The sequence below is a fragment of the Lissotriton vulgaris genome, chromosome 11 (assembly GCF_964263255.1).
Source record: "Lissotriton vulgaris chromosome 11, aLisVul1.2, whole genome shotgun sequence".
In the NCBI taxonomy this organism is placed as follows: domain Eukaryota; kingdom Metazoa; phylum Chordata; class Amphibia; order Caudata; family Salamandridae; genus Lissotriton; species Lissotriton vulgaris.
The window spans coordinates 590,449,071-590,474,283 of record NC_141699.1 but is presented as its reverse complement, the minus strand read 5'-3'; the positions used below and the strand labels follow the sequence as shown (position 1 = coordinate 590,474,283).

Here is a 25,213-nt window from a genome sequence, read left to right as displayed (position 1 = left end):
ATCTCGTGAAAAATCAGTGTAACACATTTAAGCGTGCTGACAAAGTGTGACAAAGTGTGACAGCATAATTGTCGAACTAGCATCGTTGTCCGCAGAGTCAAAACAACACTTCAGGGTCTGTTTGATGCATCTTGGTCCTCACACTTCAGGTAAGAGAATGCCTTTTCCATATGGTCTGTCAGGCGGGCAGTCACTAGTTTTGCCAATTCCAACACATGGACGTATCAGCTTAAAAGGCAGCTAAATTAGCCAGGCTGATGAAGGAAAAAATGTTGTGACCCAAGGCATCAAGCTTCTTGTATTCCCTATCTATGGGAGCCTTAATAAAGGCGTTGAGGTTCAGCTGGGAATACAATGTTTGAAACACCAGACACTCTGGTGGGAGGACAAAAAGTGTATGTCACCCGGATTGGGCCTAAGACATCTGGCGATCTGCCTGATGACTCATGGAGTTGTAAAGGGTTCCTCCAATGCAATCATTGTAGGGTCTAGGACAGTGCTATTAAACAGAAGCAAGGGTTCATCAGTAGTTTTGGAGGACTGCATGATTTCCTTCAGAATATTCGACTTCACTTCTGCAGAATGCAAAGTCAATTCCAAGGCGCCCCAGCGTTCGGGATAGCTGCTGTAAAATATTAAATCTCCTCGTCAGCAGGATCAGAGGGTTATGAAATGTCCCCTTCTAGAGAGGTATTTAGGCCACTGGCATTTTGTAAGTCCAAGTAGAAGCCAGTATCAGTGTTGTAAGATGGCAAGACGTGATCAGCCTTTGAGTCATGCTTTGTCCAGCCATAGTCTAGCGCTAGAGTAGGCTCCACGGGTAGGGTTGTAATCCTCTTTGAAATCAGTGCAAGAGTCTGAGTGAAAGGCTCTTAGTACCCGAGTCACCAGAGTCGCCAAGCCTGCTGGAACACATCCCCGTAGGGAGTAGCCCAGAGGGTTGTGGAGCTGTTATGAAAAGATACAGCATCACTAGCCAGAAGGCCTCACCCCGCGTGTGGTCAGCCGAAGGACTGGGAAACTCCAGTCTCACATTTGGCACTGCAGGTTTGCATGGCATCGAGGAAGACTTTGGCATCTGGGAGCAGCGATGAGACTCTGAAATGTCTCAGAAATGGGATCGGTTCCTAAAGGAAAAAGAATACTTGCCATCCTACGGCACTTTTTGTGATTATCTTGGGCAGAACTCTTAGAATGCTCTCTGGAAGGTGACTTACATTTCAGAGAGGCAGTCTATTTGAGTCTTCCTGTTTGCCTTAGCCAAAAATAACTTGGCATCCCGCTCCATGATGGCCTTCTGGTGCATGGGAGATGCAGGTCACGGTATCATGTCTCAGTAGCAGACACCACATACATTTGTCGTGGGGGGTCCAAAAGGATATCTTAAATCACCATCTGCAAGGCATAACCCCTAAGGGCCTTTGCAGAGACATTTGACCTAGTCGCTGTTGAAAGGTGAAGAATTTGTCAGGGAGACGCTGGGTGAGGGCGCCGGACCATATCAATGAAAAATAGGCAATGATGCCAGCTTCCTGGTTTGTATCTATTACACTCTAGTGATGTCACTAAGGAGTCATTTCTGTGGGAAAAGTTCTCTTGACCAGTGTGAATTTTAGACATATTCATTTCTGTGGGAAAGTTCTCTGGACCAGTGTGAATTCTAGACATATTCATTTATGTTGGAAAAGTTCTCTGGACCAGTGTGAATTCTAGACATATTCATTTCTGTGGGAAAAGTTCTCTGGACCAATGTGAATTCTAGACATATTCATTTCTGTGGGAAAGTTCTCTGGACTACTGTGAGGCATAGACATATTCATAAGGTGAGGAATCCGCTGGAAGATCCTTCCATCAGAATAAGATGACTAACGTTTACCATCGTTTTTTTTGTGCTTGGGCAGTCTCCTCCATGAACTAAGACTCTGGTCATATTAGACATGCCTCTTTCTTCCACCTCTTCAACCACATTGTCTGTCTTTGCTAAATCATTTAATCTCCCAGTTCCAAAGTTAGGAGCCATTTAGAAATGGGCTTAGCACTTGTATTTAATGTTATAAAAAAAACTGGGAAGTGACCATTTTACTATAAGGCAGCAGCTGCTCCCTGTATCCCGAAAACACCCTCTGATTTTATGGGCTAACTTTTCTCCCAGTTTATTTTTCTTGACAGTCCCCCCTTTACACTTTTGCTCATTTGAAAGAGGGAATACACTTCAGGCCGCAGAACAAACTTTATCTGCATTACAGTCTTTAATCAGTAGCAGAGGTGGACCAGTCTGTTCGGAATTCCGGATGATTCCTCACACTAAGGGCCAGATGTAGGTCGCGAATTACCGACCGGTAATTGGTTTTTGAGATGTAGGGGCAATTTTTTTACAGAATCGGTAAATTTACTGATTCGATAAAACCCAGATGTAGGTAGCCTTCAGGATTCGGTATTTTACCACCTAATCCAATTAGGTGGTAAAATACCGAATTCAGGTGTACATGCACATCTGTGCATGTACACCTGTGCCATGTGACACACAGGCATGCCGAATCATACCGATTCGGTAATTCTGAAATTAGAATTACCTACATCTGCCTCCTTCCTATTTACCGACTCTTAAATACCGAATCGGTAAAATTCGGTATTTAAGAGTCGGTAAATAGGAATTACCTACATCTGCCCTATCAGACCTCAATATAACTTATAGGTTATGCATTACTAATTTTGATGGTTTATACATTACATTCTCCTTTTGTTTACTTTTTTATGTTTATAGAATAGAAAAGTTGTTTCATATTACAATCTTTTATTCTTCATGCTTGGATTGTATTGATCTGTATTTTTACATTTTGTACCTTTTTTGCATTCTATAAGGAAGCATTTCTAAACTTAAACAAGAGACCTTAATATTCAAGCATGCCGAGTGAGAACAATGTAAATTACTTGGAGATATAGGTGGCGCACCGAAACAGCCGATTCTCACGCATGGCAAATGTTACTAAATGAGCAGCGACTGGCTGTGTCAAAATTGTCGACGGACATAGCCTCAAGGCAACGTGCTCTACTGGGCATAAATACCTTGACGGGCCCGACGTGTTCACAAACGCCGTGCCTTCAGCAGCCATGATGATAGAACTGACGGTGACCCAGTCATGTGATCCTGTGTGTGAGCAGAGCTGAGCACAGGAGAAAATTCATTTGATCATGGAAGCTGAGAGTTGAACCTAATTTACACGGTTACACATTGTGCTGCTCTTCCACAGGATGAATATCTCTTTCTATGACCCTTTTATTTCTTGACAGCATAACTACACTCCACGCTGTTACTTGAAGCGTAAAAGGCCATTTGTTAGGACAAGGTTGCAACAGTTAAACTTTGCTAACAGTACATAAATGCAAATATAACATGTATCTTCCCGTACAGACACATTCTCCCTTTGCCACTCTCAAAACCATCTTAACCATTTCACTCCTCCCCTTTCACTCAGTGACATTAATCTCCCCATTCTCACCTTCACTTGCCCTCAAAGCATCCTCTCTTGAATTTCTTTTGTTGCTCATTGCATCCTGCATCTCGCTATCAGTTACCTGTGTACAAATTCCCCCCCCCCAGGACTGGATCGGCCCATATGTGACTCACCACTCCTCCAAAGAACCGTACTGCCAAATGCTGTGCCACCTGTCCTAAACTGGCATGCTAAAAACAATCGACACCTGTGCCCTTCGCCTACAGCCTGTAGGGTGGGTGGGTGGACTAACTTTTTCTCATCCTCCCAGTGGTGCTAGGTGTTAGGAAGAGGCTGGGTCTTCCTCTCCTGACACCTTTATACACTCCCTACTCCCGTCCCTTCTCCTACTCTTTTTACCCCCTCCCCACCCACCTTGTCCTCCTGGCCATCATGCCAGTGCCCCGGGGAAGCCTGGTCTGTGACCTTCATTTCCTCCAGGGGCCAGAATTGAGAAAATATTCTGGTATGATAAAAAGTGGCAAAAACAGAATGATTTCGTCATTTGTGATATCTCTTCCTGCGACGTCACTTTCGATGATATCATCAGTAAAGGCGGCTAACTCTTGAAAGGCAGGTACGACAGCAGCAGAGTCAGTCACATGTAGGGTGTTATCCTCATCTCTGCCAGCCTTTGAGTGACACCAGCCTCTTCGGAATTCGCTGGGTGCCCTTCTCTGTCAGTTTATCTCTGGGTAACAGTAATTTACAATTTGAAAAAGAGCAGTTTAAGACTAATAACCCCCGTCCTTCGAATGTTCTACCTAACTCTGATGCCTTTTCAGCACATGGCATGTCAGTGGCTGGGAATGTGTTGTGGGAGTTGGACATGGAATAATAGAACCCCCACCTGTTGCATATGGCATACAGCATAGTAGACTTTAAAATGTTGCCTTGTGTCCCCTCACAGCAGCCCGTCCTTGTCTCGGGCCTGAATAAGAACATGAAGAGGAGCCTTTGGGGACCTGAACACCTGAGCGGGGAGCTCAGGCCACTGCTGCCGGACACGTCCCCTGCCTCCAGGACTCCGCCACCACCAGACTCAGTAGACAGCAAGGAATTCTGGGAAGGCTTTATTGCCAGTGCAGGTAACCACCTCTTACCTGTGTCCATCTGAATTAATTTCTGAGTTGAACATTTTTTCTTTTGATAAAAGAAGTATGAGATACCTGGTGTGAGTTCATACATTAGTTCTAAGCCGGTCAAAGTTGTAATGTGAGTGCTCTGGCCTACTTAGAAATGTTTTTCTAATCGGAATGCTTCATTGAAGCGCTGAGGACTAGCTGGATATTACAGGTGGTAAAATTGGGCACTAAAATCAAGGGATGAACTGGAGGCTAGAGCCTCCAGATAAAGGTCACTTGAGAGCAAAGAGAAATGCAGGATCCGTTCAAGTAGTTTTTTTGGAAGGAATACAACTTGGAGGGTGCTTGCAGGAGCTATGAGTGAGCCAGGGTACACAGCACTTCATGCTGCCATGATGCATGCAAGGCCTCGTTTAAGGCCAAAGCGAGGAGATTGAAAAAAGTTGGCATGTACAATTTTCCTACTGACGTACAGTAGAGGGCTTTTTTTTTCAAAGAAGAAATGTATATCTGTATGCAACTTCTCCAGCTCTGATCTTTCATAGACTCACATGCTTTGTATATTCCCTGTTTACAGCTTGGATTCATTGGAACAGTCATAACCGCTATTAAAAAAACTATGCTACAGCCCATCCACATCATCAAAGTCTCTTCCCCCTGGTCTATAAGTGAATTGCCCCATGTCATTTCCCCTTTCTCAAAAAGACTATCTCAAATTCATGGTTTAAACTCAAATTGTATTTAGTCTGAAACAAGATTTGCTCTACAAAACCATACTCTGATCTTCAAGAAAATATTGCCTGCATAATTTTTATTTTTTGAGATTCTGACGGGCTGCTGCCTTGAGATCAGGCCCTCTTCCTGGACCTCAGGTTCTGCTCCATTCAAGAAGGTCTTGGATATCATGAATCAAAATCCTAAACAGATTGTCACATGCTAATTTCTCCCTTCTTCCTGTCCCTTCCTTTCCTCTTCATTCCCCAATTTACCCTTAAAATGCATGTTGGGTCGAGCCACTGGCTTGTAACTAAAGCTCAGGGGTCTGAACAGTTTATGGGACAGTTAAGAAGCTCGTTGGAAGTTTTCCTGCATGGTATGTCTGATTATATGTACCTAAATGGTGTGCTGCATTAATATAAATAAATGCTTTTGCTCTCATCGAGCACCTTTCGTTGGGACACAGGAGGCAAGAATGGTTAAGTAGGACGGAAGACATCCCACACCACTTTATCTACAGGACTGAGGCTTCAGCTGCAGTCTTACATGTTCAAAAACACATGTGAGTGCAAACTTTCACATTCAAGCATGGGCATAATTCATACTCACCAACGAAATACTTATGTAACTTGAAAACTCTTTATCACATCTCCAGTTGCTGGCATATGCTCTTTCTCCTTGGAGCTTCATGGTGTTGGCCAACTTTAGGGGCTGATTCTGATTATTCTAGATTACCATTTTGAGGGCCACCCTGTTCCTCCTTTATGTTCATCCTCTCAGTTTTCATGGTCAAGGCCTCTTTTCTTCATTTTGGTGAACACCTCAGAAAAATGTAGGAACCCCGCTCTCAACCATGCAGGAACCCTCCTCTGAACCACGCAGGAGCCTTCTTCTGAACCACACAGGAACCTGGTGGTCCATGTATCATTCCAAGCATAGCGTGGGTGTTTTAAAAGTAAGTTTAAAACATAATGTGCCAGTCCAGGTCTTACTTTGATCTAGTCAGTCAGCCTGAGCTCACGTAGAGTTTTAGCCCATGGTCTAGGTTGGTAATTATAACTAAGTTCCTTTTCCAATGGATGTTTCTTTTGGCATAACCTGAGAAAGCTAGAATTTATACTGCGATGCACACACCTTATTTCTCACAAAAGTAAATAGTCACAATCTAAAGTGGAATAACAAGGCCATTTCATTTCTGCTGAACAGATAGTCCTTACAGAGTTGTTTGTTGCTGTAACGAATAATGCTCCAGTAAGAAATTATTATAATTTACAGGGCTCTGGGAATACTACACCAAGTTTTTAGGCACTTCATGAAATGGGGGGTTGGGATACAGCAATGATTTGAAATTCATCACCAATTACATTATCGGAACCCATTGCCTAAAGCCATTTTCAGTTGGGGAATTATAATATTGCTATGTATGACTCTCATAGACAGGCTCTATCATTTATGTCAGTTTCTAAATCTGATAACTCTCTGCTGTGATGTAGCAATAGTTGATTAAAAAACTCGTCATAAAGGCCTTCCAGGACAAGCTGACAGGGCTCTGCCCTGTCAGCACAATGTTGCTAGTCTGCTTTTACTGAAAGTATGAAGAGCAGCTGCAGAGGGGGAAGGGAGGCAGGAAATGTGGTGGGGGCTATAAGAATGGCAGGTAAGGTTTCACATTTGGGTCAGGGGGAGAAGGTCAGGTTATGCATGGCTCTCCCATTACTCCTTGGTCCTTTACAGCAGTTGAAAGCAGGGGCTGATGATTTTGTGTGCTATACATAGCATACAATTATAGGTGGGTAAAAAGTGAAATATGGGGATGGTTCATTCTTGTTGTTTATTTGATGTCACTCAGAATCCCTCTGTGAAAAACATCGCTGTAGTTCGCTGTTACCCAACTATAATTCTATATGTTATTTATGGCTTCCATTGGAAGCCTTTAGCGTGAATTCAGATTCAAATTCTGGTACCTCCCTGCTGTGACATTGCAGCAGTTGTTAGCAAAAGCTGCTGCTCACTGTTGCTACATCATAAAGGAATTTCAGGCTGTTCTAGTCGAGCTCTCACAGAGCCTGTCAGAGCAGCTCTGTAAAGCAGGGAAAAGAGTTTCTGTAATAGGAGGGTAAGGCACAGAGAGTGTTTTTTTTTCACATTAGTAGCAGGGAGGAGATGCCATGTTCCATATTTCTTCCCCATTACTCCTCTTCCCCTGCATAGCAGGTGAAGGCAGGGAGAGATGATTTTGAGGGTGATGCATAACATAACATTATAGATGGGTAAAAAGTGAATAACAGTAATGTTTTCGGCTTTGGGTTCTGAGTGACATCATAGACAACTCAAGCTATGATATCGGAAATCATGAATGGTTTTTGCATTGAGGGCTCAACCTGGTTGAGTTGGAGATTCTGTGACCAACTGTGGTTTACTGGCATATTTATGGGTCACTAAACACTTCAGATGCCATATTCCTAGGGGGACCAGATGTCCCGTATTTGCCCGGACAGTCCCGGTTTTTCCCCAGCTGTCCTGGCAGATTTGGGTAATTTTGGCTCATGTCCCGGTATTTAGAGGGGATTATCTGAAAACAGTGAGAGGCACTTTTTTGGGTGTTCTAAAGCTTTGCTAGTTAGCAGCTGTTATAAAAAAGTTGGTTGTAGAAATAACATTTTATTTACTTTCTTAATGCATCTTCTGTGATCCTATGCTGATGACAGCTGTCATTCTGCGCCATTCCGTAGATGAAAAATGGTAGTCCTTCTTCTATTTTTCCCAACTGTCTCGGGTTTTGATTCTCAAGATCTGGTCACCCTACATATTCCGGGCAACAAGTTTAGGCTGAAGACTAACTACGAACCACTGGTAAACCTATTATTGCATGAAGATGGGCTTACATCAGTAGCATGTATTGCTCAGTGCTGTTTAAAACTAAAAGAATATTGTAAGGATGTGCATTTTGTGCCTCGAAAAAATCAGGCAGAAGATTGTTTGTCATGACTACCGTTTCCTAATACTTTGGGGTCTTATGTGGATAAATATGAATCTAATGTATGTTGTGGCTCTTCCAAAAGGATATTCCCTTCCACCCTGGTAAAGTTGTTACAAAAGACCTGTGCTTGAATGCCACGGCTGGTGAGTCATGCGTGTATAAAATACATCAAACGATAGGCCTTTTGGTAAAAATTAAAGGGGTCACTTCTTGCATTTTACCAAATCTCACCTGAAATGAGTGTGACCGATTTACCATTTACTTATAATTTATTTTTCTCTACCACCCAGCGGTTAGGGTTAGTCTGTGGGCGAAATGCTGGCTTTGTAGAATGTCTGAGCTGTTTTGGACGAGTCTATAAATTTCCCTCCAATGCACTATGTTATTTTTCCGATGTGGCTGTGTTCTTAGTGGTTAATGCATTAAAGCCAGCTATATGGAATATCCATGCTGTGATGGCTGTACTTGCTGCAAGATAGTTTGCACTGAGTTAGTAAAGACATTAATACTAGTTTTGGATTTCTGAATGTGTTTTGTGGCCTTGTGTTGTTGAAACGAGGCAATAAGATAAAGTATGGCACGCATTTGCTGTGTTGGACCTATATATGAGATATTCTGTTTAAGGTGGTATTGAGAGTAACGTGACAGCTAGTTCTGTCGCATATGTGTGTGCTGTCTTGTATATATGTAGAATGTTATCTATAATGTGTTCTATTAGATGTTAGTTTATTCTGCGAAAAAAATGCATGCATAAATTACTTAGATTTAGTGCTTAATTTGTAAAAAAAAGACATATGTGACAGGGTCGAAGATATTTTTCAGGAGACCACTTCAGCGGCACCACCCATTGTCCATGCCAGTGCTGCCAAATGCCAGTACCAACTCACCATCACACTTCCAAAAATGTGACAGTTTGGATTATGCTAGGTGATCCAAAGCAGTAAAAATGACTTGTACTGGTTTGGACATGTCCATAGTTTAATTTTTTTTTTAATATATAAGACCATCCTCATTTAATAGAAAATGACGCAGCACGGTGCCACAAGCCATTATGCAGCTCCAAGCTGCGTCATTTTAAAAGCACTGGGATGCATCGTATTAACAACAATATGATGCATCCGTGTGCTTTCCCCTGCGCTAGCACACAATTGGCTGCCATTAGCCAGCGCAGGCACCCTTGCGTCGTGGTACAAGGTTGCCTGCATTGCGGGGATAATCGTTTTTGTGCAGAAAGGGACACCATCCTGCACAAAAACAATAATTGATTGCATTTTCCTCTTTTGAATCGTGCTGCAGAATGCAGCACGCATAGAAAGAGAAAAAAACTTTTTTTTCCTTGTTGTCCCACTTCTATGCTTTCCTGGGGAGGTATAGGATTCTGGCGCATTTCCAGTTTTACAAAATGTTGGAAATCTGAGAATGTGTCAGGTTCCATGGATGTTGCATGGGAACACCTACAGCAACCACCCTTTCACGCAGAGTAATGCGTGAAAGGAGTTCATATTTATAAGGCCATGAAAAGTCACGCAGGGTGACTTACGTGGGCTTGCAAATATGGGCAAGCCCATTGCGCTGCCGGTGCATCAAATAAAGTAAAGCACAGGTGACGCAATGGGCTTGTAAATGAGGCCCAAAGTTGTTAACCAACTGGGGGTGTGCTCTTTATAAAACTAGGCAAATAGATAAACAGTGCCGCCACTTGATGGAATGTCAGAAATATGTGCGGGTCTTAAGAAATAAATGCCGGTGGCGAGCACCATCAGAAACTAGCTCAAATTGAGCACTACTTAGATGGGATTTAGTTACAATAATAGTGAATTTAGGGAGCAGAGGAGGCAGGTTATTCATGCCCTTCTCAGTCTAGGAAGGACGCAATGTGCCATTAGTACCGCTTTCTTAGACTGAGTGTAGCCAATGGATGATCATTTTGTTGTGTCCTGTTTTTTTAAAGGGCTGCAAACACCAAGAGGGCCTCATAGCGCTGTACAAAATATAGGGAAGTGTACGGGAGAGAGATTATGAAGGTCACAGACAATCGTAGTGAGGAGTTGCTACATGAAAATCACATGAAAAAGGCACAAGAGTCAGCCTACCACGTGTCACAAGACAGTTCATAGACAAAGATCTACAAGCTTTAGAGGTGTATTATTTAATCCACCACTGAAACTTAAAACTCATCCTGTGCATGCAAGCCCTTTTATGGCAGTCCTACCAAGGCCAATTTCACTTTTACCGCCAAGGTCTCTATCACTAATATCTTAGAAAACAACACCTCATCAAGCCTTACTTGTGTCTACATCTAGGCCACAACTATTACCTGTGCTGTTTCTCTGTGCAAGGTTCACGTGACAAGGTCTATATTAGTCATCACAGTGAATGAGCAATTTCTGCATCCTCTACAATATCTCTTAGACCATGGCACGTTTCACATCTCCCACAGAGGAGGAAGCACACCTTTAGAGGCGTACAATACCGACAACATAATTAATGAAATAAGACTGAAGAAGAAAAAGAAACATAATAGTGCTGAAGGAGACAAGCGCTTACTTTAAATTATGACCCCCGGGAAGAGCAATCTAAACTATCACATACTATACCTGATCTGCACCATGTCAATGAGTCATAATCAAACCTTTCTTTACACCAGCCTAAGGGTCAATGCATTAGAAGCCGTAGAAGGCATCTGGTGCAACTCCTCTTTGGCAAGAGTCAACTCAATACCAGACTCCGTGGTGGCAGTAGTAGTTAAAAATGATCTTTCAACCCAAAAGCTTTGTATTACATTAGCCAAGAAAGAGGGTAAACCGGATGCTTTTAGGAAAATATGGCCTTATGTGGCATCATGAGCCAATCATGCTGTCGACTCTTCCGCCACTTGAGTAGATGTGATGTGGAAATGTGGCACCAGTTTAAAGGGCAAGCAAGAAAATTCAAGAATCATAATCACTGATGGTCTACCGGTATCCAACTAGTCAATGAAAACTTTTATGGATATTGCAGACAACAGGTTTTTGCCATTTAGGCAATAGGATGCTCTGAAGACAAATATAAGTAAAACCTCCATTCTAGTGCGCAAGCACGCCTTCTAGACATGTCGTTTGATGGACAGGATTTCTTAGTAAAAGAAGTAGATAAACTGCTGCTGGCAGTGTAGTCCAACCTGCACACCGAAAGAGATATGGAGTGTGCAATGAAAGCATGCCTTTCTGTTGCTTCTGATGATCTACACAGAGGTTGAACATTACCAAAAGGTAGTGTGCTTTGTACCATAACAAGAGACAACACTACATTAAACAGTTCCTATAACCTAATCAATTACTATAACCCAATAACCTGATTGTACAGCAAAATGATAGGTAGAGGCAAGGCGAGTTCTTGAGGGCAGAGAGCCCAGTACATATTGTGCTAATTCTCAAAAATTAATTCCTCCTGCCCTTAATACTCTTATGTGCAGACAGATGGTGGTTTAGCGATATTCCATTGTCACACCTTTAAATTTTAGTAAAGGTCCTTTGAATTTCTTCCAAAACAAATCTTGATGGTTGATCTAGCAATCTCGGCAGAAAGGTGCAAAAAAAAAGAGACAGAAGCACAAACAAATTCAAGAAGTATGCACAACACACACTAACATGCAGAATAATACAGTGGGCTTGCTTCCCATTCTAAATCCTTGAACACATAAAATAGTGAGAAAATAGTAAAAAAAAAATTCGAGTGGGGTTGAAAACTTCTGTATTTCTATATTGTAATAAATTGATCCTGTCTGATGATTCTTTGGTAAATACATTGAAATGTCGCATCTTATTTCTTACTTAACTTCTCACGTCAAGATAATGAATTATCATTTGGATAATTCAAAATGTATATGTGATAAATATATGCTTTATATTCACTCTTCTAAAGTTTTTCTCCATTGCGGTTTCTTTCCAAATCAAAAAACCTTGTTGATAAATTGTAACTGAGAACTCAACCCCAAGTTAATTCCCAGAGTTGCAATATTTCATATCAACCAAAAGACATTGTGTACATACTTTGTATGCACAGAGAACTCTTTGACCTCAGTGGATTTATGAAGTTGAGTGCACTGAATTAGTTGCTTGTTGGATCTGGGTTATCGGTCATAGAACAATCCCGGATAAAACAGGAAACAGCAAGATTTTGAGTTTGACTGGCAGCAGTCCATTAGTCAGGGTGGCAGAGAACCGTACATCCTCCACTATAATGGACTATTACCTGCTAAATTTAGAGATCACCGCTAGCTGAGCGCTGATCCCAGTACCGTAAAGGCAGCTCCTTTGAAGGCAGAGAAAGTGATGGCCAGGCACCAAACCTTTTATTTTTCAAAAACAAACTCATAAAATGTTGTTTTTCTTGGTGGTGACAAACAGAAAACAAGGGGCCTGCGAGCAGTGTTGTGGGAGGGGTGAGGGAGAGGCACGGGGAGATTAAGGGACAGCAAGGTGCCTGCAAGCAGTGTTGTGGGAGGGGTGAAGGAGAGTCACAGGGAGATTAAGGGAAGGCAAGCAGACCGATGTTTCATGCCCAAGTAAACAGAACACTTAATGAACAGAGGCAGGCCAACCAAACAAAAAAAGATTGCTCTCAAAGTATAACTAACATGAAGAGTAAAAACACATGTAACAGGGGCAGTCCTTATGGGAGGATACAAAATTAAAAAAGGAGGGACGACTAAGTGTATTCACAGATGAAAAACCAGCATTACTAAAGGACAGTAAGAGGAACCAATGGAAAAGATTGCCACTTTTTTAAATCCCATATCCTAGATACAGCATGTCTCTAAGATACAGCACATGCAGGGCATGCTCTGCCTAAGAGAGACCTAAAAAGGACATTAGACTGTCTGTCCTAAAGAGGGCAGGCAGTCAAATGTCCTTACACTGACTCCCAGCACACCATCAGGCCGCTCGAATAAGTTTTCCATCAACAGAGCCAACTGGGGCACCGCCAACGGAAAACTGGTGGCCCACCTGACTCCCAATTGGATGGGCAGACCATGAGTTTGGCAGCTATGGTACTCTATCATGTATGTGACAGAATACCCAGTCCACCGCACTCCAAACTGAGACCAGAGTATTTCATGCACAAAACTCTGACATGGAGGAGCAAACACAAACATGCATGGAAGCTGCAGACATGGCAGCACCTGCAAATGTCCATATGAATAGGTCTTAATAGGCGATCCACATAGCTGTGACGTGCGAAATACAGCACACCACGGAAACAGTACTCTTTAGACACGGGTGGTGGCAGATATAAGGCACTAATATGGCAGGCAGTATTGAAGATTTTGTTTTGCTGACTCTCACACCATGGTAAGTAATCACTGCTTTATAACCTATTCAACTCATGTTTCAATGAAAGACCCAGAGCTGGAAAGGTAAAGGTTACTTATATGTCTCTTCAGCTCTCCATATTGTGTATATTTCTTGGTTTTGTATGGGCACGGCCCCTCAAGATGGAATAAAAACATTTCTGAATAATGATTTGGACATACTATGGTTTTAAACAATTTTTAATGTTATATGTACTTTTATGGCGTCATTCATGTATTGAGGGTTTCCAGCCTGAGAAAGGGGACTATTCAAACAATATGAGCATATAATAAAAACCATTACTGGAGAACTATCATTACATTTAAACAAAATGACCCACAAATTAGAAAGAATCTCTAAGCATTGTTTACTGTACAGGGCAGCATGATGTCATATCTGAGAAAAGCCCTGATGGGCTTGGAGACAACCACAAGTAAATAACTCATCCCTGTTTTAACAGAGAGACTGCAGCGTGAGAAGAGCAAAGGACTTTGTCGGAAGGGGGAATGGAGCTTGGAAGAGCTGCGGCCTAACTGGTAAGTGAACTCTCTCTCTGTCATACAAGAGGCAGATAACCAATGCTCCTGTGACCAAGATCAATAGTACTCATTATAAATTAAGAGACATGAAATATTGAGTTAAACCACTTCAGTTTGAACCAATGCCCTGCATTTTTTATACAGATTTGGTGCACTACCCTGCTAAGCTCAGTGGTAGTGGTCCCCTCTGAAGACCCAGGGCTCTTTCAATTCCTTTACTGTTTTCCTTCCCTGCTTCTTCCCAATGTTCCCCCTTCATTACAGGTAATACAGACAAGATAAAGTTGCCTGTGAGCTTCCCCATGTGTCCAAAATCCAACTCTCTATTTCCAGGAATCTCTTCTATGGGAAAATTCAAAGTTTTGCACTTTTTGAAAATGAGAATTTCCACTGTAATACCTCTCCACCCTTTTCTCCTTGGTATACAGGTTTACATTCTTAATTTCTCCCCAAAGGACTTGTGGTTTTAAACCTTCACTTTCACAGTCACTAACTCTGACACTGCCAAACGTCTGGCTTTATCTTTCTTCAGTTGTGTGTAGGGCATTTACATAGAAGGAACAAAGCTACAGAGCAAGGGAGTACTGTACAGGAAGGGATCACAAGTGAGAGGGAAAACTCAAAAGTAAATGGGAGCAGGATAGGAGGTGAAGAGGAGGACTGTGTAGACTGATACGGCGCAATGCTGTTTGTGCTTCGAAAGCCAAAAGATATGTTGATCTTGCATTCAAGGTACAGTGGGGTGATTAATAATTTCTCTTCATAGACAAAGCAGCAGGCTTTGAAATCAATGCAGTGGAAAAGAAGGGGGCCAGTGAAGTCTTTTGAGTATGAGGGATATCATCTTGTACTGCTTTGGCCTATAGGGCAGGTCACAACATTATGTATGTGCCTCCTGGAATCCCCACAGTATTCTCAATAAGGCTTCTTCTGTGTTTTGTGCACTGGCAACACACTTACCATGTTTCTGCTGGCTGTACCTCTCTATGTCACAGTGTCAGCCCTCTCATTTCCAAATGGCCTTGCGTCAGAACCTGTTCGGTGAGGGCGTGTTGCAAGCAGGGGCTACTGGGCCTCAACCCTGTGGGCTGAGGTTGTTTGCTTCTGATGTCCCATGATTTATCCAACTGTGTCTCTACAAATGGGGCCAAGGACAACCCTTTCTGCACTTCTCTGCCAACGGTAGCAACGGTGATCAATTACAGGCTTCACAGGGATAGTGAGATCAACAATCAATCAACAATTCAATAAAAAAATGCCCAGCTCAGTGGCTATCTTTTCAAGAAAGAATGTTATTAGCAATAGTATACTCTCTATATTACACAGTTCTATAACAGAAACAATTTAGTGTCTCATGGTGCTATTTGACAGGTGCTGAGTCATATTGATTTTCTCAATGTCCCCCATCGCCAGATTGTTGCCCCATTCCTGAGCGCCCCCTCTTCGGGAATAACATGGATATAGCTCATGTGCAGACTGAATCACCCCTAAAAGTATGTGCCCTCTGTCTCAGTTAGTCTGTTACCAGCCTCCAGTGGAGTCAGTACTCACAGGTCAGCCTTGCCACCACACACTCAGATTGAGTGGTGCCCGCTCTTGATCCTTTGGCAGGCAGGAACAGTAGGCAGCAGCCTTAATATGGTGCGGTCATATGTAGCCCCGGAACTTCATCATTTTCAGCCATCATTGTTTAATCGCAGCTTGGGTAGCACAGGCTGAACACAACGCAGGCAGATGCAGCCATGGACACGTTGATCTCAGCTTGGGCAGATGTAGCCATATACAGGCCAATCACAACATGCAATAACAGTAACAACCGGGCCTCGTTGCTTGCGGTTGTGGTATTCTGGTTTGGGCCAGGATTCATTATGCATAGTTTGAGAGCTCTCTGATGCTCGGATCCAACAGATTGCTCGCCAAAAGTGCTTTCTTCAAGGTACCCCAAGAACAACAGGAACATGATGCACTTCATTCCTTCCTGTTCAAGCTCTCCTCCACCAGGATTGGCAGGCTCCTTTCCTCTATCAACAGGCAGACAGGCCCCTAGGCCCTTTATGTTAGTTACACAGCTCCTCCAGCAGGAGATCCAGACCTTAGGCAAAGTCCGCTCACCTCTGGGAGACTGGATGCCAAGCAGACACCAGCTCTGATTGCACAGCAGTCCTATGAATGCACTGTGAGGCACTCCCTTCCATGGCCATTGAAGACTTGAAACTGAAACAATAAGTGGGGTAGAAGGGTCCCACTTTTATTCACAACTGGCAGACAGGATGTGTAAATTCTCTGTCTAAAACGATAGAACCAGTTTATGGTGGTGCCCATTTTAAGTGTCCTTTGCAGGTGGTTCTTCAGACATATCTTTGGGTAGAGGGATTCTTCCCACAGCATAGTAGCCTCCAATATGGCTTACCAATAACAAGCACAAAGAGGTCTGAGGTTTCTGCTCATGTCTGCCATCAGCCCAACTGAAGGACTAATCTGAAAAAGACAAAAGGGCAGGTCTTACGTAAAGGTTTCCTCATCCAAGAAACAGAGTCTGCAATCCCACCCCTCACCCCTACCATCCAACAAATGGCAGTGTTCAGGAAGATTAATCAGCAGCTCCTTGCTAACCAAAAGACCTCACTGAATAGCTAAAGAAGCTCTGTCGTGACCCACCTCACTTCTGTACCTAGGTTCCCAACCTTAAGCTTCAAGAATGTGAGCAAATTACTTCCACTGTCTGGTAAAAGGACCCTCACCTTACCATCTTGTGCAAGGCTAGGCTGGCAGTATCCAAAATGGATTCCACTGGCCCCATTACCCTTGCTCACACACAGGCACCATGCATGTACCACACTGGCTAGATATAGCAACATGCATAACACACACTCTAGATGTTAGAACTAGAGACTGGGTAAGCACATAGGAGCAGAACTTTACACAAGTAGGCATCCACTCCAGTGACTCTGGTAAAAAGGTTTGGTCGCACTAGGGTTTTCTGCCAAAACTGCTCTGTTTGCTAAACCCATGGCAGGGACAGTAGTCAACTGTAAGTAACAGGATGTACACAAGTCTACACCATACTCAGACATGCTCATGCCAGGGACAAGTCTCGGCCTCTGCACAAATACTGGATTAGTGTGCCACCAGAACGAAAATCAAAAGTAAAAATACCAAATACACACACTTAGGCACCCAGGTAAACGCTGTTTATCCACTAATTGAATATCAGAAAACAAAACCTGAAAGGCTCTTTTCATGGGCGAGATACTCCGGCGATCTGAGCACTATGGACTACGCCTCGTAGGAGAACCATGACTTACTGTAGTGCAACGGATCAAATACTTCACTACCTGCCTCTGAGTCATATCCAAGAAGAAAGCCTTCCTGAACATGGTGCACCTTGCTCCTCCGTTAGACTCTGCTGGCTACCGCCCTTCTAAAAGGCAAACAACTTATTTCTCCTGCTGTGGACCTTGGCCTCATTACTTTGAAGCCACCCCTTAAACTTTGGGATTTTGGGTATCTTCCCCTTTACCCACCTTTGGCCTGTGAACGACTCACTTTAGGACACCTAGTGTTATTTTTTTGCCTTTGGAGGTTCTGTGGTTTGCATTTGCGGGCTGTGTGGAATGGTATTGCATGGCGTCATGTAAGAGTAACAGGATCCTTGGAAGTAGGGAATCATGCACCATCATAGTGGAGAAGTGTGGCTCAGTGGTTAGAGGCGGCAGACCCGGAGGCTGAGAGCGGCCGTGGACCAGGGTTCGATTCCCGACGCGGCAGGGTCTCGGGCTCAAAAATTCCACGGACTCGTTAATTCTCGCGCCGGTGCCTACTCAACTCACGGGGTCACACTCTGCGACTCTGGGCAATAGCTTGCTTAATCTCCACTACGGCCCCTCGCGGCGGGATGCCTGGCTTTCACCTTGTGGATACCCTGCCGGGGGTATCTCACAAGGGAATACCAGGACGGGTTCCCTAAGCAAGCGCCCTGAGACCTTCGGGTGATTTGTGCGCTATATAAGTCAAATTACATTACATTTTTTTACATTTTTACATTGCACCCTACACTTGAGGTTTCGGGCTCCATGGGTGTTGTAGTGTTCGGTGTATAAGGCTCCTTTGGTTTACTTGACTTGGTTCCTTGCAACTGAAGCGCTAGAGGCATAGATTTTGGTAAAGCAAGTTCATTGGGTTTGAGAGCTTTGTTTCTAATGGAAAGCTTGGTTTGTTTGAAGGTGCTGAGAAACTTTCCAGTTGGCAAAAAGGCTGTTTTCGCAATGCTGGCTCCATGTAATTTCAGTGCAGTCCTCTGTTGGGTTTGAAAGACTACTTCAGTTTGGAGTGCTGAGCTCATTGTGCTTGGAGCACAAGGGTTCTTGTTGGCATGCTGGACCTTCTGGATTTGGAGTTCAAGGCATTTTTGTAGTTGTGTTGTCTTTGGAAGACAGGCTTCTGGGGTTGGAAAGATTGGATTCTTGCAGAGCGCATGGCAGGCTAGTTGGCCATCGAGTTTCTGTAAGTCAAGCAGGAACCACTGCTAACACAGCCCATACGGCAACCATATAGTTTCATTGAGGCTTATTTACAAGCCCTGTGTGCCGCCGGAACATCACTTTTTGTGACGGTCTGGTGGCGCTCAGGGCTTGGCCATATCTACAAGGCCACGCAAAGCCACCCTGCGTGGCTTTTCATGGCCTTGTAGATATGGAGTGAGGCAACGCAACGCAAGTCTCACAATGCGTCAGGGAGGCATGTCCTGGGTGTTGCAATAGGTGTTCCCACGCAATGCCCATTGGTTTTGACACATGCCCAGATTTACAACATGGTGTAAATCTGGGAGTGCGTTAAGACCGTGCATCTCCCAAGGGGTGGCGTAATGTTTTTTCCTCTTTCCATAGGGCCATATTTACAAGGGGGTTGTGCCACTGGATTGTCACTTTTTCCGACATCCCTGTCCCATATATACAAAGTGGCATTAAGTCACTTTATGTGGCTTAACGCCATTTTGTAAATATGGTACCCTTTCATGCAGATATCTGCATGATAGGGGCTTGCAATGGGTGTTGCAGTGGGCGTTCAACTGCATTACAGCCTGCATGGAGAACATGCCCACCCCTCCAGCCCCTGGCGGAGCGCCTTGACACGGCGCTCAGACCAATCACAACGTTGCATTGCCGTGTTGTGCTTGGTCAGAGGAGCCGGGATGCTTACCAATCACAATGCTGCATTGCATCGTTGTGATTGGTCAGTGGGGCATGTCTGTGATTCCTGTTCCTCAAGTCAAGAAGAGGAGTGCAGGAGCAGAGACGCTGGACCCGGCGGCAAGGTAACTTTATTTTTATTTTCATATTGCGCACATCATTCCCCCCAAAACCCCCTCCCGCGCGACTCGCCCCCCACCCGGGAACCATGCCGGCCGCCACTGGCAACACCGATTGCTTTTTGACACTGCCCCAGATTTACATGGATTTGTAAATCTGAGGCAGCGCCAAAAACTAACACCATTCAAAAGCAGGTTTAAGATTGGCGCAATCAGGAGAAATACTTGCATTTCTCCTTGTTTTTGCTCTTTCTCAGTGTGCTGCAGAATGCAGCACACTGAGAAAGACCAAATTGCCTTTAAAGTTTATGTGCAGAAAGGTGTCCCTTCATGCACATAAACAATCATTCCTTGCAACACAGACACCCTTACACCATAGTGCAAGGGTGCTGCGTTCCAGGGGGTGCAAGGGTGTCTGTGTTGCAGGAAATCATCCCTGCAATTCAGGAACCCTTTCACTAGTACGCAAGGGTGTTTGTGTTAACGCTAGGTAACTATTTTTAGCGCAAGAGAAAACACAGGGGTCCACCGTATTCTTGTAAATGTGGTGAATTCCTGTGTTTTGACATGACACAGTGCAGCACTGCTAGATTGCTTGCAGTGCTGCGCTATTTCCTAGTGAATATGCCCCATAGGAAGGAAAACGCCTCCAATGATTGTTTTTGTGCAGGAATATGTGCCTTCCTGCACAAAAACAATCATGCCAACAGCACAGCCACCCTTGCATTATGGTGCAAGGGTGCCTGCGTTGGTGCAGGGCTGCTAATTGTGCGCCGGCTGAAAGGGCAGGAATGCACTGTATCTTGTAAATAACAGGGTGCTTTCCTGCCCTTTCGAATTAGCATAGGGCAGCGCAGCAAAATGACTTGCAGCGCTGCCCTGCGTCGATTCTTTGTAAAAATGCCCCATAGTTTCCACAAATGATTTTCATCGCAAACAATGTCTTGTGCCGCAGATCTGAAAAACGATATGTCCTCAAAAATTGTGTTTACGCACACAATAAAAGTTACATACAATCCTAGTCTGCATGTAGGGTACTGTGTGTACGGGTGGTCCACCCACAACCGTGCCTCTCTTCACAAACAAATCTTTACCGAGTTGTCTAGCCCCCCCCCCCCAAAAAAAGAAATCTGAGCGCGTGTGGATCGCCACTAGCTCTAGCCTAGGAAATACGAGTAGACGCACTAAAACAGACACCTGGGCACACTCCATCGGCACAGGCAGGCGTCGAATGGAGGAATAGACGGACATAGTATAGGATGGCTCGCCGATGCCCGAGATGGGCAGATGGCGAGTGGCGACTGCGATGCGCAGGGAGACCCAGGGACAGCCAGACGAATCCGCGGCGGAAGTATGGCACCTCGTATAACAGAGGAAGCCTAAAGCAGGTTGATGTTGTATGGGGCAGTACGACGTTACCCTTTATGCACAGACGGACGCGGAGACAGGCAGATATGTAGACATCACCACGGATGGACAATTGCGCGGGCACACGGGACCCAGGACGCAGAAGCCTCCTTCCTGCCAGACTCGGCCCCGTTGGCGGCGTCCTCGCTTGCATAACACCACGGCGGCTGCCAAGCTGAGCTGGCGTTGTTTGTGGACAAACAGACTTCTCTGTTCCTGCTCAGTGTGTGTAATTAGACAAAGCTGGGCCTGCGTGGGTTACTCAAGGAGACACCGCGGCTGGACTGCGAGAGGGTGACGGCCAGGGCACCGGGGGTGTATGGGGGGCAAGTGGCAGGGCACGGCTGGATAATAGGAGTGTAGGAGGGTGAATTGTCAGGACAGGCCTGGGGAATAAAGGCGCCAAAGGATGCTGGCTGGACAATGTCCGTCTGGGGGTTACATGAGGGTGAACGCCAGGACAAGATTGGGGAGGGGCGACGTGCAGGAAAAAGCCAGAGGACGCAGTGACGTCACGCAACAATCAAGGACTTGTGGGGAACCGGACGTGCTCTGCACGTGGCAAACGTCCTCCGTATTAGATTGCTCCAGTGTGGGGGTGGCCACTAGTTGGGCAAGTCTAGCTTCTGGGAGGAGGAGGATTGGGGTGCAGGGATACAGCTGCCCTATGCACGGCCAAGGCATGAAGGTGCAGGAGCTCAGAATAGGGTGACCAACCGTCCGTAAATTTCACGGACAGTCCGTAATTTCGGCCGTCTGTCCGTTGTCCGTGAAGGATCTTTTAACGGACGCCATTTGTCCGTAATTTTAACCGGCACCGGTCGCAACTCCCTGAAGCCGGCGCATCTTCCACCCACCTCTCTTCTTGACTCCGAGATGCTGAGGCCAGTGTAACAGACTCCAAGGCAGGACAAAGGCTCACATACCCCGCAGCATTGGAGAGGCACAGCGGGGTGGCAATCCTCACACCTCCAGCCCTTGATGAGCTGTTAAAGGTGCTTGCTTGAAGGTGACAGAGGAAGGGGGGGGAGGGCGGGAGCTTCAGGGGCATCTACTCAGATGCAAACAGCCCTGAATGCGCCATGTCTCCGCGATTTAGAGGGGCTTCACACATTCCATTTCTGCCCAGGGCCCCAAGTAATAACGTGGCAAAGAAAATTTCTCTGAGGTGATAATATTAAGCCATACGCGTCATTACTTCTAAGATTTCCACTAATCGGTGAGCAGCGGTAAAATAAAGTAGCAGCGTGCAAATTGGTCCGATCACATCTCAGGCAATCCCTTTTTGCTGTAGTCGAGCTGGGGCTGAGTCAGTCAATTACCAGCAGGGCTGGAACTGAGGCAAGGGAAGGGGTGGCGGCTGAAATGGGGCGAGTGAGTCACCATAGAGAGCACTGCAAGGAGGAAAAGAGCAGGTGACACAGTGACAGTCTGCCTTTGGTCTGGCAGTACGTATAGATTCATTTTACAAACACTGTCCACAAAATAATTTGACATTGAGAAAAATGTGATAGTAAAACTGTTCTGCCTGGCCTGCCTTATTTTTCCAAAACCACAATTTAAGATTCCTTAGAGGGTTTAAGGCACCTGCTGCAGGCATCTCTCGGCATCAGGCAAGTCGCATGATATGCCAGTAATACAGCTTAGGTGGTTAATACAGCTCAGGTGGTTAATGCACTTGCTGGAGAGGTCTGTGTTCACTCTGATCATAGGTTTGAATTATAAAATAACTTAGAGGGTCAAAAGAACCTACGGCAGAATGTTGCATGTAAGTTGTAGGTCACTTATTTGAATTATCGGTAACATTGCTCAGTGAGTTGTTGCATGTGTTCAGAGATGCATGTATAACCGGCAGATCACGCGTTACAAAAGTGTTAAAGTAGCTGTATGAGGTATGCACCCACTGCAAAACCTGTAAGGCAACTGAAACTTTTATTGTTTTAATGTTGGTTAAAGTGGTTATTTTTGACAAGTATCAATCCTTATTATAAAGTGCCAAAAACCAATTCAGTGTGCAGTGGTACAATGAATGACTCAGTGAGTTGAACACTTGCCGATTGAACCTTCCGTACCTTATAGCTCAGGAGTGCAATCTGAGCCTTCAAACTTCCACACACTTCAGTTGACAATTGGCTGAGTTGCTATAGATGATGTTTTGAACGCTCTGTGTGTTCATGCCATATTTAGAGCGCCTAGAGCGTGGCCACATAGTCCTCCAAGCACTGTCTTGTTTACAGTCGGAGATGCCAATCCTAGGGAAAAGGGGATCCCATGTCCCAGGCCTTTCCCTCCAGTGCCTGATCTTTCAACTGTTGCTCATTTAAAATTCCAGTCACAACCCGTGCTTTTAATAAAGTTATTAAAGCAGTGGCGAAGCTATTACTAATTAAAGGGTCGAGTTTTTCTGGTGAGGAGGAAATTTAAAGAAAGGGCGCAAAACGAAGTGGCATGTCCAAGATCACACAGTTCTTGTCACCCAGGGAGGCGAAGGCTGAACGTTGGTTCCCCGGCTCTGCCGTCATCGTTTTAGACCATTGTGTATATCAGGTATGACGATGAAACACCGAGATACAATGCTATTTGTTGTTATGTGTGATGTAAAAGATTAACACCAGCAATAATACCATTTATGTATGGAATGTACTGCTCCGATTTTAGACTCCCTGGTGTAAATTGTATTTTAACTGTGACAATTGTTCTTGCTGTGTCCAGTTAGTGGAGTCTGTGAGAGCAGAGACAGACAGGAGTGATATGCAAGGGCACAAGAAGAGGAAAATAAACAGGAGTGATATGTAAGGGCACATGGATTGGCAAAGGCGCAGATGAGAGATATGTAAGGACACGGTCAAAGGAAAGACACACAGGAGTGATATGTAAGGGCACAGGGGGAGCAAAGATACAGATGAGTGATATGTAAGGACACAGGGAGAGCAAAGGCGAACATACTGAATAAGCAGCTACTTATGTTATATGACATCTCTTTATTAATGTAATAACTGCACTTTCACAATTCCTTTATTAACCTTCCTGCTTTCTCAAATTTGCTTGAAAATGCACCATTTGTCCACTCTTTTTTCAAAATGTTCTCCCCCGAACCCTCCGTACGTTGTTCCGGCTTGCTAGCTACGCTCGCTCACTGCGGTGCATTAGGACAATATAGTTATGCCTCACCACTTTCAAATGTCACCAGCCGCCACTGGCCCCAAACATCCTAGAACTGGCCCTGATTACACCGAGGCAACACGTGGTTCTCTTCACAGATTGTAATTACTGTCACTAGATTGTAAGCAAACCTCAGTTCTTCAAACATGCAGTCTATAATGTAAGAAAATAAAGAAATGGCACAATCGCACCCACACTGATTAACAAAGTATGGAGGACAATCAGTTAAATCGGTTCTCTTGGAGTATCTCCTTTAAGTACTGTACATCAGTGTGTGGGGGGGCAAAACTAACATTTTGGAAAGAGAGTATGTCTTCTCGTTGTCTTGTCCAGGAGGGGGTGAGGAGCCCTACCCCACCCTGGAAAGAGACCAAGATGATACTAGAATACTGCATGCCCACCCCTGTGCCCACCCTGGTGGATCCTGTTCCCCCTCCTGTGATGGCTCCTGCCCCCCACCCCAGTGATGGCTTCTGTCCCCCCCGCCCCCGACCTGTGATGGCTCCTGTCCCCCCCTGTGGTGGATCCTGTCTCTGCCCTGGGTGGCTTCTGTCCCAGTCCTGGAATGGCTCCTGCAGCGAGGGTGAAGTTCTTGATGGGTCTCTTCTCAAAAAGGCTCAGCTCAAAATTAATATGAAAAAGGTGGGTGAGTGAGCAAGTTAAGGGATGGCTGGTTGGCTGGATGAATTAATGAAAGGGTGAATGGATGAATGAAAGATTGAATACATGGATAATGAGAGGATGGATGATAGATGAGTGAGTGGAAGGATGGAAGAGAGAAAAGGTAAATAGCTGGATGTATGGGTGGAAGGGTAGCTGGATGGGTAAAAGGGTGGATGGATGAGTGAAAAGGTGCATGATGAGTGAGTGAGTGGGTGGATGCATGAGTGAAATGATGGATGGATTGATGAACTGATAAGTGTAGGGTGAATGGATGGACAGATGAGCAAAAGGGTGGATGTAAGGATGGATGAGTGAGTGAGTGAAAAGGAAGGTAGATGGCCAAAAGGATGAATAGATGAGTGAAGGAGTGAAAGGATAAATGGATGAGAGAAAGGATGGATGAGTGATAGGGTCAATGAATGGATTCATGAGTGGATGAGTAGATGGGTGGGAGGGTGGATGGGTGGAAGGAAGGATTGCTAAGTGAAAGGGTCGATGGAGAGAGAAAGGGAGGATGGATGACTG

At 44.7% G+C, this 25,213-nt stretch overlaps 1 protein-coding gene across 2 annotated transcripts in view; it reads left to right on the top strand.

Moving 5' to 3' along the window:
• HR (HR lysine demethylase and nuclear receptor corepressor) overlaps nucleotides 1–25,213 on the top strand; it is a 394,390-nt gene that overhangs the window by 263,058 nt on the left and 106,119 nt on the right. For both annotated transcript variants that reach the window (XM_086943684.1, XM_086943683.1), the window contains 2 exons: nucleotides 4,405–4,582; nucleotides 14,070–14,145. In XM_086943684.1, the coding sequence (XP_086799810.1) occupies nucleotides 4,405–4,582; nucleotides 14,070–14,145 (254 nt within the window). The remainder of the gene's footprint in view (nucleotides 1–4,404; nucleotides 4,583–14,069; nucleotides 14,146–25,213) is intronic.